General features: G+C 44.4%; 1 protein-coding gene across 6 annotated transcripts in view; it reads right to left on the reverse strand.

Annotated features, from left to right (window-relative positions):
- Positions 1 to 15,833, reverse strand: part of CLPB (ClpB family mitochondrial disaggregase) — a 149,751-nt gene that overhangs the window by 51,976 nt on the left and 81,942 nt on the right. For all 6 annotated transcript variants that reach the window (NM_001261302.1, XM_015115134.3, XM_015115132.3 and 3 more), the window contains 1 exon segment: positions 14,704 to 14,832. In NM_001261302.1, coding sequence (NP_001248231.1) covers positions 14,704 to 14,832 — 129 coding nt within the window.

The following is a 15,833-nucleotide window of genomic DNA, read 5'->3' on the forward strand; positions in this document are numbered from 1 at the left end:
AGTTGTGCTGAGAGGTAGGGCTATGAATGTCATTATGACATCCAGCAACCTCTTTTTCCTCTTCTCCATGGGTGCAGTAATCAATACTGCTGACCCATCTTGCCTCCTTTTAATTCTTTCTACCTTTAAAAATAATTTTTTTTGAGGCAGGGTCTCACTCTGTCACCCAGGCTGGAGTGCAGTGGTGCAATCTCGGCTTATTGCAACCTCCACATCCCAGACTCAAGCAATCCTCCCCACTCAGCCTCCTGAGTAGATGGGACCACAGGCATGTCACCACACCCAGCCAATTTTTGTATTTTTTTGTAGAGACAGGGTTTTGCCATGTTGTCCAGGCTGGTATCAAACTCCTGGGCTTAAGCCATTCATCCACCTCAACCTCCCAAAGTGCTGAGATTGCAGGGGTAAGAGCCACCACGCCTGGCCTTCTTTTCTACCTTGATTTCCATGATATACAATATCTATGACTTTATCTCCTTTGCACTTCATTTTTCCTCTCTAAGTTACTGAGTGTCAACCAAGCCCGAGTCCTCAGCCCTTATTCCTTTCTCTCTCTATGCATTCTCCTTTAAAAGACAGCTCTGATTTGTATACACAACCCTAGTGGTTCTCACTTCTGGCTATATAATAGAATCACATGGGAAGTGTTAAAACCATATCAATCCAAAGTAGGAGAAAATATTTCTATACATTACAGATAAAGGGCTAATAAACAGAAATTTTAAAAATCAAGAGAAAAACAAGACCAAAAGTCCTATAGAAAAGTAGGTAAAAGATACAAATAGACAATTCACAAAAGGAGATATAAAATGACTGTCAAACATATGAATTGATGTTCAAGTTCACTTATGATAAGAGAATCAAACTAAAATTACAATGAGGTACTATTTCTCACCTTCAGATTGGCAAAAATCCAAAAGCTTGACAATACAATCTGTTGGAGAGGCTACAAGGAAACAAGCCCTCTCATACGATGCTAATAGAAGTGTAACACGGTACAACTCGTACGGAGGAGAAGCTTGGTAATAGCTAACCAGAGGACATATGTATTTACCCTCTGACCCAGCAATACCACTTCTCAGACTTTATTGTAAAGGCATACCTCCAACAAGACCAAAATACATATGCATAAGGTTATTCATTGTGGCATTATTTGTAACTGCAAAATATTAGAAATCTCAAGGTCCAAGTATAGAATACATGGAATATACATACAATGAAGTATTATGCAGCTGTTAAAAATGAAGAATATCTATGAATTTACATGAAGTGATTTTAAAGAAATGTTAAGTTAAAAAAGCAAACTGCAAAGAGACATATACAGTATGCTACCTTTTGTGTAGGTAGAAAAGTGAAATAAGAGGACGTACAAATATTTGCTTATACAAAGAAACACAGGGAGGACAAACCAGAAGACAACAAAGCTATTTATTTACAAGGGGCCAGGACTCACTGAAAGGGACAGAAGACGGTTGAAAGGGATACAGGAGGGAGGCTTACTTCTCTGAGTATACCTTTTGGTACCTTTGACTTTTAGAAATGAGATAGTGCTCTACACATTCAAACAATACAATTAAATCAGTCAGGATAGGTAGGGGAGAAAAACCCTAAAACTGAAAGCAAATTGAAAAATTAACCCAACTGTACTTCAAATGAATAGCATAAACACACTGAAGAGGGAAAAAAGAACCCCAGTAACTTAGGAACCCAGTATTTGACTATGTACTCTCAGCCTTGGATAGACTAGCGGTGAGAATTGCAAACAAATCCTGACCTGAACTTTTAAGGAGGTTTGTTTTCTATAGTGGCATATGGGTAAAGCAGTTCTGAAGCTTTTTTAGATGTATTATAGGATTCAGCAAATGAGTAAATAAATAAATGTATCAACACTATTTGTAGCTAGCATTGTCACTAAGGAAGAAGGACATACAAATATGAAATGTGTGAAGACAAGAAAGAACCCTGTCAGGATTAACTGGAATGTGCGGCGGGTGGGGGGGCGGGCAGTATTGGCGTTCTCAGGATTTCTTTTTTTTTTTTTTTTTTTTTTTTGAGACGGAGTCTCGCTCTGTCGCCCAGGCTGGAGTGCAGTGGCCAGATCTCAGCTCACTGCAAGCTCCGCCTCCCGGGTTCCCGCCATTCTCCTGCCTCAGCCTCCCGAGTAGCTGGGACCACAGGCGCCGCCACCTCGTCCGGCTAATTTTTTGTGTTTTTAGTAGAGACGGGGTTTCGCCGTGTTAGCCAGGATGGTCTCGATCTCCTGACCTTGTGATCCGCCTGTCTCGGCCTCCCAAAGTGCTGGGATTACAGGCTTGAGCCACCGCGCCCGGCCAAGGATTTCTAACATATGTATGTGCATAAGAATAGCTTGTGCTTACAGTCCCAGCTACACGGGAGGCTGAGGTGAGATCACTTGGGGCCAGGAGTTTGAGAGCAGCCTGGGCAACATAGTTAGATGCTGTTTCTTAAAACAAACAAAAACAAAAATCATCCTTGGTGCATTTACGTTATAAAGAAAAAAGTAAACAATATAGAATATCTGTGTGCATATGTATATACATGTATGTGTATATTTTAATAGATACGTGTATATACATGCGTATATACCTATATAAATAGTTCTTGGCTCTGTCAACAGAGGAGCAATGAGCACACTTGGTACACAGATTTCACTCTCTAGTACAATTATCAACAAAAAAAATCCGAGGGCTCCTCAAGAAATAGCTGATTTCAGGGCAGCAGCAAGGGGTATACAAGATAAGCCTGAGACATTTTGTTATGTAGAAAAATAAGAAAATGCTACATATTAAAAAAAAAAAAAAGATGCAGGTATGCCATACTGGCCAAATATGAGGCAATAGTAGCCCCAAGATAACTAAGCCTGTAATAAATTTTACAACATTAAAATGGTAAGTACCCGCCAGGCATGGTGGCTCACGCCTGTAATCCCAGCACTTTGGGAGGTTGAGGTGGGTGGATCACCTGAGGTCAGGAGTTCAAGACCAGTCTGGCCAACATGGTGAAACCCCGTCTCTACTAAAAATACAAAAAAACTTAGCTGGGCATGGTGGCGGGAGCCTGTAATCCCAGCTACTCTGGAGGCTAAGGCAGGAGAATCGCTTGAACCTGGGAGGCGGAGCTTGCAGTGAGCAGAGATGGCGCCACTGCACTCTAGCCTGGGCAACAGAGCGAGACTCCATCTCCAAAAAAAAAAAAAAAAGTATCTCCTCACAGCCTGGACAACATAGCAAGACTCTGTCTCTAAACAATTTTTTTTTTTAAAAACTCAGCTGGGCAAGGTGGCTTATGCCTGTAACTCCAGCTACGTGGGAGCCTGAGGTGGGAGGATCACTTGAGCCCAGGAAATAGAGATTAGAGTGTGCTGTAATTGTGTCACTGCACTCCAGCTTGGGTGGTAGAACAAGAACAAGATCCTATTTCGAAAACCAAAAGCTATCTCTTTACAGGGTGCTAACTAATGTCAAGGGAAAAGGTAGTAACAATACAGTGGAGAAACTGGACAATTCTTTGACTGGAGATGGGGTGAGAGTAGCCTTTTCTCTGAAAATTCTTGTGAATTTTGTACTATGTACAAGCATTAACTATTCAAAAAGAGGATTCAAAATAAAGCATTTATAAAATATCTCTGAGAGTGTGATACACAGAATAACTCCCCCACCCCTGCCCAAGATGTCCATGAACCCTGGAACCTGTGAATATGTTAGAGGAATACGAAGGTTGCAGATAGAATTAATGTTGCTAATTAGCTGACTTTGAGATGGGGAGATTACTCTGGACTATCTGAGTGGGCCCAATATAATCACAAAGGTTTCTAGAAGTAAAAGAGGAAGGCAGAAGAGCCAGTGTCAGAGTGAGGAAATGTGAGAAAGATTCAACCGGTCATTGCTGGCTTTGAGGATGGATGGCGACTACATGGAGACATAAAATGTGGGCAGCCACTAGAAGCTGGGAAGACAGGAATGATTCTCTCCTGGAGTCTCCAGAAAGGAAGACAGCTCTGCCAACACCGTTTTCAGTCCAGCAAAACCCATTTCAGACTTCTCTCCAGAACCAGAAGATAAATGCGTGTTGTTTTAAGCTACTAAGTTTTTGATAACTTGTTACAGCAGCAACAGGGATGATACATGAGAAGAGTAAGGTGGTTGCCTCCGAGGAGGACCAGGGCTATGAAAGGGAGACTTCCTTTCTACTACATGTCTTCTGGTACTACTCTAAATTTTTATCTTGTGCAATTTTTAAAGTAAAAGTCACAATGGTCACTAAACAAACACACAAACAACAGACAATCACTTCAGGAGCTTTCTATGGACTACAAAACTAAGTACAAGTCCTCTGTCTCTTCCCCCAACATCCTCCACACCCATCTCCCTACCCCTTAATCCAGCACATGGCCAGTTCCCTCCAGGTCTCTAAATAATACACAGTATTTGCGGATCCTGGCTCCTGTGGACAGCTCCTGTTGCTGCCTCACCTGAAAAGCTTCCTTCCTTCTCTCTCTGTTTGAATTTTACCTGTCCTTTTGGGTCTGGGTCTGGTCCCACCTCCTCCATTAAGCCTTCTATAATGCCACACTGGTCTCTCTCTTCCTCATTCCCCATGACAGCTGTTAATTCTGGCCCTTGCTTATGTTTAATTGAAAGTCCTGTTATCTACTGTCCTGCACTGTTGTCAGTGTGCTTTGCATATGGGCATTTTCACCAAATTATCACTCTACAGGGTGCAGTCTCAAGGAAGTGCCTATATCTTTTTCTCTCTTATTTCCTGACATGCGTAGTACCCATTAATTCAACAAATGTTTGCTAGGCACCTATCATGTGTTAAGGACAGTGCAAGGTGCTGGGAACACAATACCTCAGATCCAGATCCTACCTTCTGTGAACCCACTGTTAAGTGAAGGAGAGATATATTAATCAAATAACTATAGAACTACATGTTATGGTAAGAGTGATAAATCATACAGGATGCTTTAAGAACATGTATCAGAGGAACCAAGAACAGGGGATGATGGTGGTTAGTTGTAAGAAAATAATTAATAGTTGCTGAATAAATACAAATACTTAGACAATTAGATCAGTGGGCAAGTATTCAGAATCACAAAATATTACAGTGAAAGAAAGTCTCAGATTGTAGTCCAATTATATTATTTTACAGATGAGGAAACTGAAGCTCAGGTTGGGGGAAGGACTTGCTTGACAGCAAGGTAGAGTTAGTGCCAGAACCACGTGCCAGGTCCCTTGACCCCCAGTCAGCACTTTACCACACAGGCTTCTATTACTTCAAAGGGGTCCCTGAAGGATTTCTCAAGTGGCAAGCTCCTTTCTTCGGCTGCATTTAAATAATACTCATTTCCAAAATGCAGGAAGGAGTCTGTGGTCCAAACCTATAGAGAACATCCCTGCTGTGTTCTTCCTTGGATACTGCCTGGCTTCTGTATCAAGGAAGACAGCACATGAATGCTAGAAGCAAACTCCTTTTGGGAAGGGAAACTTGGTTCTGGTCATTCCCAGTCTCAGCCTTGGAAGGGGTTTTTGCTGCTATTTTGCAGGTCCTGACTTTCTCCTTTCTTAAAGCTGCAGTGTGGTCCTTTATCTGTGCATTCTGCCCAATAGCACGTGTGCTGGAGGGGGCATGAGTGGGCTGGCAAAGGGCAGCTGGAAAATCTGATTCTGACTCAGCGCTGTTTCCAGGCTCAGTGAAGGTGGAGGAGAGTGTAGGACACGAAACAGACCTCGCCCAGCTGATGTTGACCTCTCCCTCACCCAAGGGAGCCTTGGCCTCCAGCTGCCACTACTGGCGGTGATGAGGTCATGCCGGATACCAGCCAGGCTCATATGAGGACTGCTTGGAGCCGATTAAAGCCTTGATGAAATGCGGGGGCCTGGATGGCAAGTGGCTCTGGACAGCATGGGCTCTGGTGACCAGGCTCATCTCCAGCTCAACTATGCAGTGGCTCCCTGATGTCCACAGGAGCCAGGATACAGAAATACTTTTCCCTGGGGTGAGCAAGGACAGTTCCTCATTCTATACTGGGTAAGGGGCTAAGGATAGGATTCAGGTCACTGAGGGCCCCTTGTAGGCCTGGTCTTCCACATGGGCTACAAATACAATACCACAGAACTCCTCCACTCCCCAAAATGCTCCGGACTAGACTGCTGGATCCCTTTGGATGACTGACTAATGGCCATCCCTCTCCACAGGATTTTCTCAAGCTAAATCACAGCCTAACACCCACATTTTGAGTCTCAAAGTAAATGCCATATGGGAAGACTACCTCCATTCCTTTTCAGACTAGATTAGGTCTCATTATGCTCTTATAGTACCCTCTATTCTTCCTTAATAATACTTTTATTATTAGCTATCAATTTAGCTAATAATTAGCTGGTAATTTTGTAACTATTTGCCTAACATCTATATTCTACCAGACTTTTAAGCTTTACAAGGATGCAATAAATATTTGTTAAAATAATAACAGGAAATCAATAAAAAGGAAGGGAAGAGAGAGGTTTACAGATTTTTAAATGATATTCTTTAAAAGGAAACTGTTTTATACAACAGAAGGGCTCATCTCCTCTACCACACTAGCTGTGGGGTCGATCCGGTCCTCCTGGCTTTCCAGCCTGCTTTCAGGCAACAAGTCAGACATCCAAGACAAGATTTTCTGGTTTTGAGAGGCATGGAGGATTTTTTTCTTCTTTTCTTTTTTAATAGCTTTACTGAGATGTAATTTACATACCATAAAGTTCACCCATTTAAAGTATACAATTTAGAGGAGGTTTCTCGTATACTTAGAGAGTTGTGCACCATCACCATAATCTAATTTTAGAATATTTTCATCATCTCCAAAAGAAACCTTGTACCCATTAGCAATCTCTCCCCATCCCTCCCCCAGATAACTGCTAACATGGAGGGCCTTTAACATTTGAATCCAAACAAGAAGAAACCTTTAGTATTCAATCACCTGACACAATTTCTTCATTTTATAGAGGAAAAAAGTGATGTCAGAGAAGTGCCATGTTAGAGAAGGGTGAGATGTGGCAGAACTGGGGTGGATCACAGTCCCTGATGTCTACATCATAATGGCAGTGCTCTGACCTCTCTGCCACACAGTGTGACTATATTTGTGTCAGAATGTCTTTACCACTGGACTTCAAGCTAGTTGAGGGCAGAGGCTCTATTTTGCTCATTTGTCTCCTCTTTCTGCCTGGGAGTACCAGCAGAGCAGTGATGTTTTAAGGGTGATCTGTGTATTGGTGCCAGACAGTGAACTTTGCCACCAGTTTTTGATGGGATAAATACAAACAGTAAGTATCTGGAAACTTTTATAGCAACTAGAGTAATTTTATGTCTATAGAAATTAATGACAAATTTGGGCTATATTTTGCATGCCTTTAAAAATATAATTTTTTCTTTTCCGTTTTGAATCGGAGTTTTGCTCTTGTCGCCCAGGCTGGAGTGCAATGGCATGATCTCGGCTCACTGCAACCTCCACCTCTTGGGTTCAAGTGATTCCCCTGCCTCAGCCTCCCAAGTAGCTGGGATTACAGGCACCTGCTATCATGCGTGGCTAATTTTTGTATTTTCAGTAGAGACGTGGTTTCACCACGTTGGCCGGGCTGGTCTTGAACTCCTGACCTCAGGTGATCCACCCACCTCAGCCTCCCAAAGTGCTGGGATTACAGACATGAGACACTGAGCCCAGCCTCCCCTCATTTTTTTAAACCTGTTTCAAGTGTAACACATAAAGAAAAGCGCAAAAAGTACATAAAGATACAACTCAATTTTCACAAAATGGACACACCCACATAACCAGCATCTACATAAAGAAATAACATTACAGCATCCCAGAGATCCCCTCACGGCCTCTCCCAGTCACTACCCACACTCTCAAGGTTAAGCACTACCTTGACTTCTTATGCCATTGATTAGTTTTCTCTGTTTTGGACTTTAAATGCAGGCATACAGTAAGCACTCTTCTATGTTTGGCTTGTGACCTGATGTGAGTTTGTGCTGTAGTACAGAGCAAGAGTTCACTCAATCCCATTATATATTATTCCATTGTGTGACCATCCCACAATTTATTCATCCATTCAGCTACTGATAAACATTTTAGAAATGCCTAAATCATCTTTCACATTAAACATAAAGCCTATCCTAGTCCTCCTCTAAATCTTAATGATTTTCCATTGCAGGGTAAGTCCAGTCTTCTCAGCATAGCTTACATTAGTGACCTTCAATATCAGCTCCAGCTTTCTTGCCCTCTGATACCCTCCAGCTCTTCTGAACTACCCGCAATATTCTGAGTAAAGTATGCTGCTTCATTCTCCATGCCTTTGAACACGTTGCTCCCTCCGCCTTCCTACCTCAGCCACCTGTATACTTGGCGTTCATCCCTCAAGACTTGTTGTGAACACCATCTCCTACATCATGCTTTCCCTGCCCTCTTCAAGATTTAAAAGGTCTTTTCTTTGTGATCTCACAGCACCTTCTACAGATCTCCATTAATACACCAGATAGCAATTCTTGGTTAAAATGTCTGGTTTTCTCACCGAACTGTGAGTTACTTAAGTGCAAAAATCATGTCTGGATCATCTTTGTTTCCCTGGTGCCTAGGGCAGGCCTTGTGGCAGCAGAGATGCTCAGTAAGTGTTTGGTAAGTGAAAGAATGCTGGAGCTGGAAGGGGTCCTTGGGATCTGCTATCCTAACTTCTTTATTTTACTGAGGAGGAGAAAGGATATGCCTAAAGGTGAAAGGATTTATTGGTGGCAGAGCCAGAACATCTGATACTTCACCCAGTGCTCATTCCCCTTCTCTGTTTTGCTGGAGGGAATCAGTGTGGAGCTTCAACAGAGGACAGACAGCCTGAGGCAGAGCTGATTCCCTCCACATCAGGCAGTGCCACCAGATGGGCAGACAGTGAAGTGGAACAAGAAGCGGAACTCTTAAGTTCTGGGTCCTGACAACAAGCCAAGAGGCTGTTAAAGGTGATGGCCCCACTGGAAAGGATCTTTTCCTCTGGCAGGGGTGGTGGGGAACTTAAGGACTCATTTGATGACGGCTGGTTAACACTGATAACTGAGCACAGACTTGGAGATAGGGGCAAGGAGGATTCACTAAAGTAGGTGTGAAGGAGGCTGAGAGAGGCCCCAGGGAAAGTATTAGGTTTTGTTAAAGCCCAAGTGTTTCTGAAATGAGAGCACCAGTGACTGAAAAGGAAGTGGTATTATGACTATAAGGAGAAGGAAGGTAGCCAGGAGGAGGTGGCTCATAAGTGAAGCTCTAAAAAGTCAGACACATTAGGAAATTAAGAGTCGGGGAAGGGGATCAGCAAAGGGTAGACCAAAAAGTAAAGCACCACAACTCCCAAAAGAAAACCTACAGTGGTTTTGGAGATTTGTCAGTGCATCCAATCCAAAAACATACTAAACCACATGCAGGGCATTGTAGCAAAGGAGATGGAGATAAAAAAAGACACAGGCCTGGCCTTCATCTGCCTTGGTCTAGTAAGTGAGACTGGACCCAAATCCAGAGAACAGGAAAGACTTCAGAAGGAAGGTGGCATGAGGCTGGGGACTGACAGGTAAAAAGAACTCCACCAGCATGAGAAATGGTCTTAAAGGGAAAAGACAGGCTGAATGAACTGCGAGAATAAAGGCACCAAGGTGGGAACACAGTGTAGCTGGAGTATTAGGGCTCCAATAGGGGGAAAAAGTAGGCGAGGGTCAGACTAGAGCAACTCTAAAACCAGTTAAAAACATTAGTATGGTTAGGATTTTTTTTTTTTAAATGAGTGAGCACTGAGTGTTTCTGAGGTTAATAACAGAGACTATTTTATAAAAAGTACCTACTCTGTAGAAGTACATATGTCCTAATCCTTATAAATCCTTAGGAGGTAGGTGGCAACACCCCCATTTCCAGATGAGGAAAAAGAACTTCAGAACAGTCAGTAATTTGCCCTGGATCACATACCTATTAAACGGCAGGGCTGGTCCCAAGATCCTGACTCCAATATTCATGCCCTTCCCTTGCAACCTCTCTTAGCTGGGGGTTCTCCTTTGAAGCATATACAAAAAAATATTTGACTAGTGATTTTCTCAATGCTTCCAAAGGTGTATATATATAGCTAGTACCATTTTAGATGCCTGGAAGAGATGTTAATTCCTGTGTACAATGGATGCCTTGGAGAATGAGGGCTCAATTCTCTGGAAGAATCCTGGTCAAGAAAAACTGCCATGATTACAGATATGTTTTAGGAAGAAGGATCTGCCAGTGGGATCACATTCCTGAAAGGACCTGGTTGTCAAAGCAACTTAACGGTCCTGGAAATATCAAGATGAGTCATCTTCAGGAACTTGAAGTATGAGACTCCAGCCACCTTCCCTGATCACTCCTCTTTCTAGTCCTACTGCCTCTTCCCCACCTTCCTCCCTCCCTCCAACCACACCTGCATTCAAGTGCTGAAGCAGAGCCTTCCTGCTGATAAGCCATCAACACAGGCAAAAGCAGCATCTTTCAAGGTAAAAAACACGAGGGTCTCTGTACTTTTCTGTGGTGGTTGAGAGTAGAAGACTGGCACTAGTTAACTCAAAACCCTTCTGGAGAACTCGAGCAAACTCCCATTATCCTTCCTGATAAGGCTTAAGCACGCCCTCCTCTGGGAAGCTTTCTGTAACTGATTCCACCTCTCTGATTACCAGGCAGAATACAGCATTTCCCCCTGTTCGTCCCCAGAGTCCCTTGTCCAGTCGCCTGTCAGAGCACCTACCCCATTATCATGGCCTGTTTCCACATCTGTCTCTTCTGACAGTGTGAGAGCCTCTCAGGGTCAGTGACAGTTTGCCTGATCTGTCTTAGGATCCCCTGAGGCCCATGGTCTCAGAGATGGCAAGTGTCTTGCCGAGGGTCACTTGACAGGGCTGAGATTTAAACCCAGGTCTGACTTCAAAGCTTGTTTCTTTTTCACTATGCCACAGCATCTCCTGAAAATGAGGCGATGTTAAGCAGTCTATGCTAAGCTGTACAATGCTATACAAGTTTGGAGGAGGAAGTATCAGAGTAGACCAGACGACCAAGAAAGGCTTCCTAAGAGAGGGAGGCCTTGAAGAGTCTGAGGATTCAGATAAGAAAAGAGGGAACATGACGGCACTTTAGGCAGGATAGGAATGTTGTAGGTAGAGACAAAATTAAGAGGCCTTAAAGGTTCCATATTGGGGAGGAATGGAATTACAGCTGCCAGAATGAGAGTTTGAGTTCTTTACACATGTCACAACGATAACTACTTATAACAGGGCACCTACCATGTGCCTGCCAGGGGCTTTCATAAAAAATACCACCAATCCTCATGCTATCCTTGTGAAACAGGTGTTATTTTAGATGTACGAAAACTGAGGCTTAGAGAATTAAGGAAACACGTCCAAGGCAACACAGCTAATAGGTGGGTGACCTGGGACTCAAACCTAGGTTGGCATGATTCTGAAGCCTAAGGTTCCCTTTCTATTACTCCATGCCACCTTCTAATTGGGCCAGAGAGCTTTCCACGTTATCAGCCTGATGCTTCTGTCTGAACCTCCTCCCAGCTCAAACGGGGACTTCTGGTCAAACAGCAAGAGCAGCTGACTCTTCTAGCTCTAACCCTCTAAGGTCTGGGGACCCTAAATCCCAGAGGACTAAGTAATTTCAAGGAAACTGTTCTGTGTGGGCCCTGTGAGCACAGGCTGGCCTCTGTATTTAGGCCTGCTTTGGATCTCACAGAATCTCCCTTTAGTTACTGCAGCAAGGCTGGTGGCAAGCACAGCCTAAGAAAACCAGATGGGGCTGGGCGCGGTGGCTCATGCCTGTAATCCCAGCACTTTGGGAGGCCCAGGCGGGCGGATCACCTGAGGTTGGGAGTTTGAGACCAGCCTGACCAACATGGAGAAACCCCACATCCACTAAAAAAATACAAAATTAGCTGGGTGTGGTGGCACACGCCTGTAATCTCAGCTACTTGGGAGGCTGGAGGTAAGAGAATCGCTTGAAGGTGGAGATTGCAGTGAGCTGAAGATTGTGCCACCGCACTCCAGCCTGGGCAATAAGAGCGAAACTCTGTCTCAAAAAAAAAAAAAAAAAAAAGCCAGCCGGATGGGCAGGAAGGTAGGCTCCCTTGCCTTTCCTGAAACCCTTTGGAGAGGGTCAGCTGAGGTCAAAAGACTCTGGAAATATTACTGGCAACAGCCCCTAGAATGATAGAGCAGGATCCTGCCTCTCGGTTGGCTGGTCACACACACAGGCAGACGAAGGGAGGTCAGGGGGAAGGGAGGTCAGAAGTTGGCAGCCTCCGGCCCTGAGTGATGGCAACTTGTTCAGGGTTGGGAGGGAGAAATAGTGGGTTAACGGTTTTGGCCCTTGAGGCTGGGAGGCTAGGGCAGGGGGTGTAAATGGATGCTGGCTAAAAAGGCAGGTGGGAGAAATGTAAAGGTGGGGGCTAAGGGCATCTGTTCCAAGTCAACAGGCAGGAACCATGGCCCTGGAACGGCTCAAAGGGCCAGCCTTGGCCTGGGGGGTGAGGACAGAGGGAGTTTCATAAAAGGCCCTTGTCTTTTCATTTCAAAGGTGTTCGATCTAGAAGGCTAGGAAGAGGGGCTCCTTATAAAGTGAATTCTCTGTCTGGGGGTTGGGCGAAGCAGAGAATGTAAACTACTGGACAATAGCTGGGAGTATTGATTGATTTTAAGGCACGGCAGAGAGAATGTCCTTGGTGAACACTCCAAATCTTAGCTACAAATGTCTTGCCACAGAGCTTTCCAATGGACAAAGGAAGAAGCATTCTGCTTGGGGACGTTTTCTAAGTCTCTGCTTCTGAGAGCAGCAAGTTCTTGCTGCAGAAGCATCAGTCATCCCAAGCACTGCTGCCACATCCACAAGTAGTCCTGCCCTTCAGTGGCTGTGCCCCAGACCAAAGCATATGCTGGCTGCTCTGGGGCAGGTCCCTTGTAGGCTTGGGGATACAGGCCAGGCCTGGGTTTTAAGCTAGCATGGCTGTGGCTGACAGAAAGTGGCAAGATTACATGTTCCTGGGAAGTCCCCAGAAGCCAATCAGAAGATGATCTGGGGATGCTGGGCCTGCGGAGGCAAAAGCTCTGGGACTAAAAGAACTTTCTTTGAAGACTGGTATTTGGAAAAGTGATTAGGTAGCAAAAGACAGTTGGCATAAGTTACAAAGAAGACCACAGCTCATTAAAAAGGTGTTTCAACCACGCCAGGCGCAGTGGCTCATGCCTGTAAACTCAGCACTTTGGGAGGCTGAGGTGGGTGGATCACCTGAGGTTGGGAGTTCAAGACCAACGTGGAGAAACCCTGTCTCTACTAAAAATACAAAATTAGCCAAGTGTGGTGGCACATGCCTGTAATCCCAGCTACTTGGGAGACTGAGGTAGGAGAATTGCTTGAACCCGGGAGGCGGAGGTTGTGGTGAGCCGAGATTGTGCCATTGCACTCCAGCCTGGGCAACAAAAGCAAAACTCCATGTTTCAAAAATAAATAAATAAAAAAATAAAAAATAAAAGATGTTTCAACCAGTCAAGGATGAAGTAAAATGGGATTAACTCTCTGGGGAAGAAGGAGGGTTCCTTCTGTCTCTGAAAAATGTCAGCTAGCCAGCTGTTGGAGAGGGTTCTGCTGGCAGAGAGGCAGGCAATCATCAGAGTGGCCCAGAGACCTCTGAGGACCTTTCCAGTGCTCAGGTTCAATGAAGAATGATCCCAACAAGGAAGACCCTGGGGTCTAGCCCCAAGAGAGGATCCCTGGCCCTCAAAAAGCAGCAGAGGGGGCATGAACAGGCAGTCATGTACTATGCACTCACTCAGGGGTCTGTGCCCACACATCCTGGCAAGTTGCTTCCCACCCCCTCCCAAGGAGAGGCCGGCGTGGGACACGGGGAAGTGGGAAACAAAGTGACTGGGATGTGTCTGGAAGGTAACACACTTGCCCAGCCTGAGTCTGGGGATGGCATATATTGTCGCTCCAATTAACTGATGTTCTCCAAAGAGAGGGTATTCATTATTCAACAAATATTTATTCAGTGATTACTAAGTGCCAAGTACTATAGTAGATGCTGGGGACACTTGAACCAGTCAGCCATGGTTCTCCCCTTTTAGAAGCTCAGAGACAAGTTAGGGAGAAGACTATTGAACAAACAAAAACAATTTCAGGTTGTGACAAGTGTAATGACAGAAAAGAATAGGGTGCCATGACCCAGAGTAATGAAAGGGGCCTGAGACTGGGGTGGGACCAAAGAAGGTGTCTTTGTGACCTGGGTTAGTAGGGATTTAAAGAGCCTCTCCTTTGTTTCATTAGCTCTGCTTTGGAGGTCACGGGGGAGAAGAGAGAACACTTTTAGGGGTAGCAGCAATCCAGAAAACTCTCACAGCATACACAGACAGGCAGGATGGCATGGTGAATCACACACACATGTAGGCAGAGAACACACATCAGCCACAGGAGGGCAAACCACATGTGTGCACTGCCATTCTCAGCAAGCAAAGTTGCTCTCGAGGCATCCCCAGCTCTGGGAGGATAACAGGGCTCTGGGGAAGTATGTTATTTCCAGAATAGAGAGGCTGCCAAGTACTCTCTCCCCCTGCCAAACCCCACTCCACTCCTCCTCCACCTCCCCCACCCCACCCTTCCTCCACCTCTGTTCTCACCTCCATCAAGCAGCTCCTTGACAGTGCGGTAGTCATCAGCAAGGACAGCATAGTGCAAGGCCGTGCAGCCCTTGAAACTGGCGCGGTTGTTCAGCCGGTTGTTGAAGTCATCCTCTCGGGTGATCAGGACTGGGGAGACAGCAACACAAACCCTTCCATTAGCAATGACAGCATGAGTCACCAATCTCACCTGTTTTCTCGTGGCATTTTAATTCACTCACTCACTCACTCACTCATCTACCTACTCACTAAGCATAAAATGGCACCTACTATGTTCCTGGCCATCTGTGCTGGGTAAGAAGAGGCAAAACAGAGGCCAGTTAGTTCCACAGTGTTTACTGACATCTGTTATGTGTTAGGATTCATCCTGGGGACATGAAATAGATCAGATAAGGTCCCTGACCTAACTGATGAGGGAGGCAGACAATAACCAGATGTTTATAGAACTGTTTGAGATAAATGCTCTGTTACAGGTATAACAGAAAAATATACCAGAATGCCACAGGAGAGTTTAGCTCAACTTGGACATGAGGAGAGGATCCCAGAAGACAGGAGTCTTAAAGGATGAAGAGAAGTTATGCAGGTAAAGAAAACAGGTTGGGGTAGGATAAGGGAAGAGTGGGGCAGCAGACAGAGGCTGTTTTAGCAGAAGATTAATACACCTCTCTGCTCTGAAAATGTTTACATTCTAGTAAGTAAGTGGTTTTAATTTTTTAAAACTTAAAAAATTTATAAAAGCAATTAAATTTTTAAAATCATAGAAAAGTACAAAGAAGAAAAGGGACTGATATCTCAGTGACTTGAGAAACTACATGTCAGATTTTGATATATGTTCTTCCAAATTTCATGTGTGTGTGTATCCCCTACAAAATTGGAATTTACTGTAAATGCAATTTTGTAATCTGCATTTTTACCCTTAATAATTACCTGTAAACATTTTTTTTGAAAGAAGAACAAGCGTTTCATGTGGTCAAAGAACCAAAATCCCCCAGGCTCACTCTAGTGCTAATATTTGTGATTTTCTCACTCTGATTTGATATAAAATAATATAAAACCAGTCCATCACTTTTCCAAGACTCTCTGGGTTGGGTGACTTCACACACCCTGTTTACCCAGGGTGGTCCTGGTTT

This window comes from Macaca mulatta, chromosome 14, assembly GCF_049350105.2.
Source record: "Macaca mulatta isolate MMU2019108-1 chromosome 14, T2T-MMU8v2.0, whole genome shotgun sequence".
Taxonomy (NCBI): Eukaryota; Metazoa; Chordata; class Mammalia; order Primates; family Cercopithecidae; genus Macaca; species Macaca mulatta.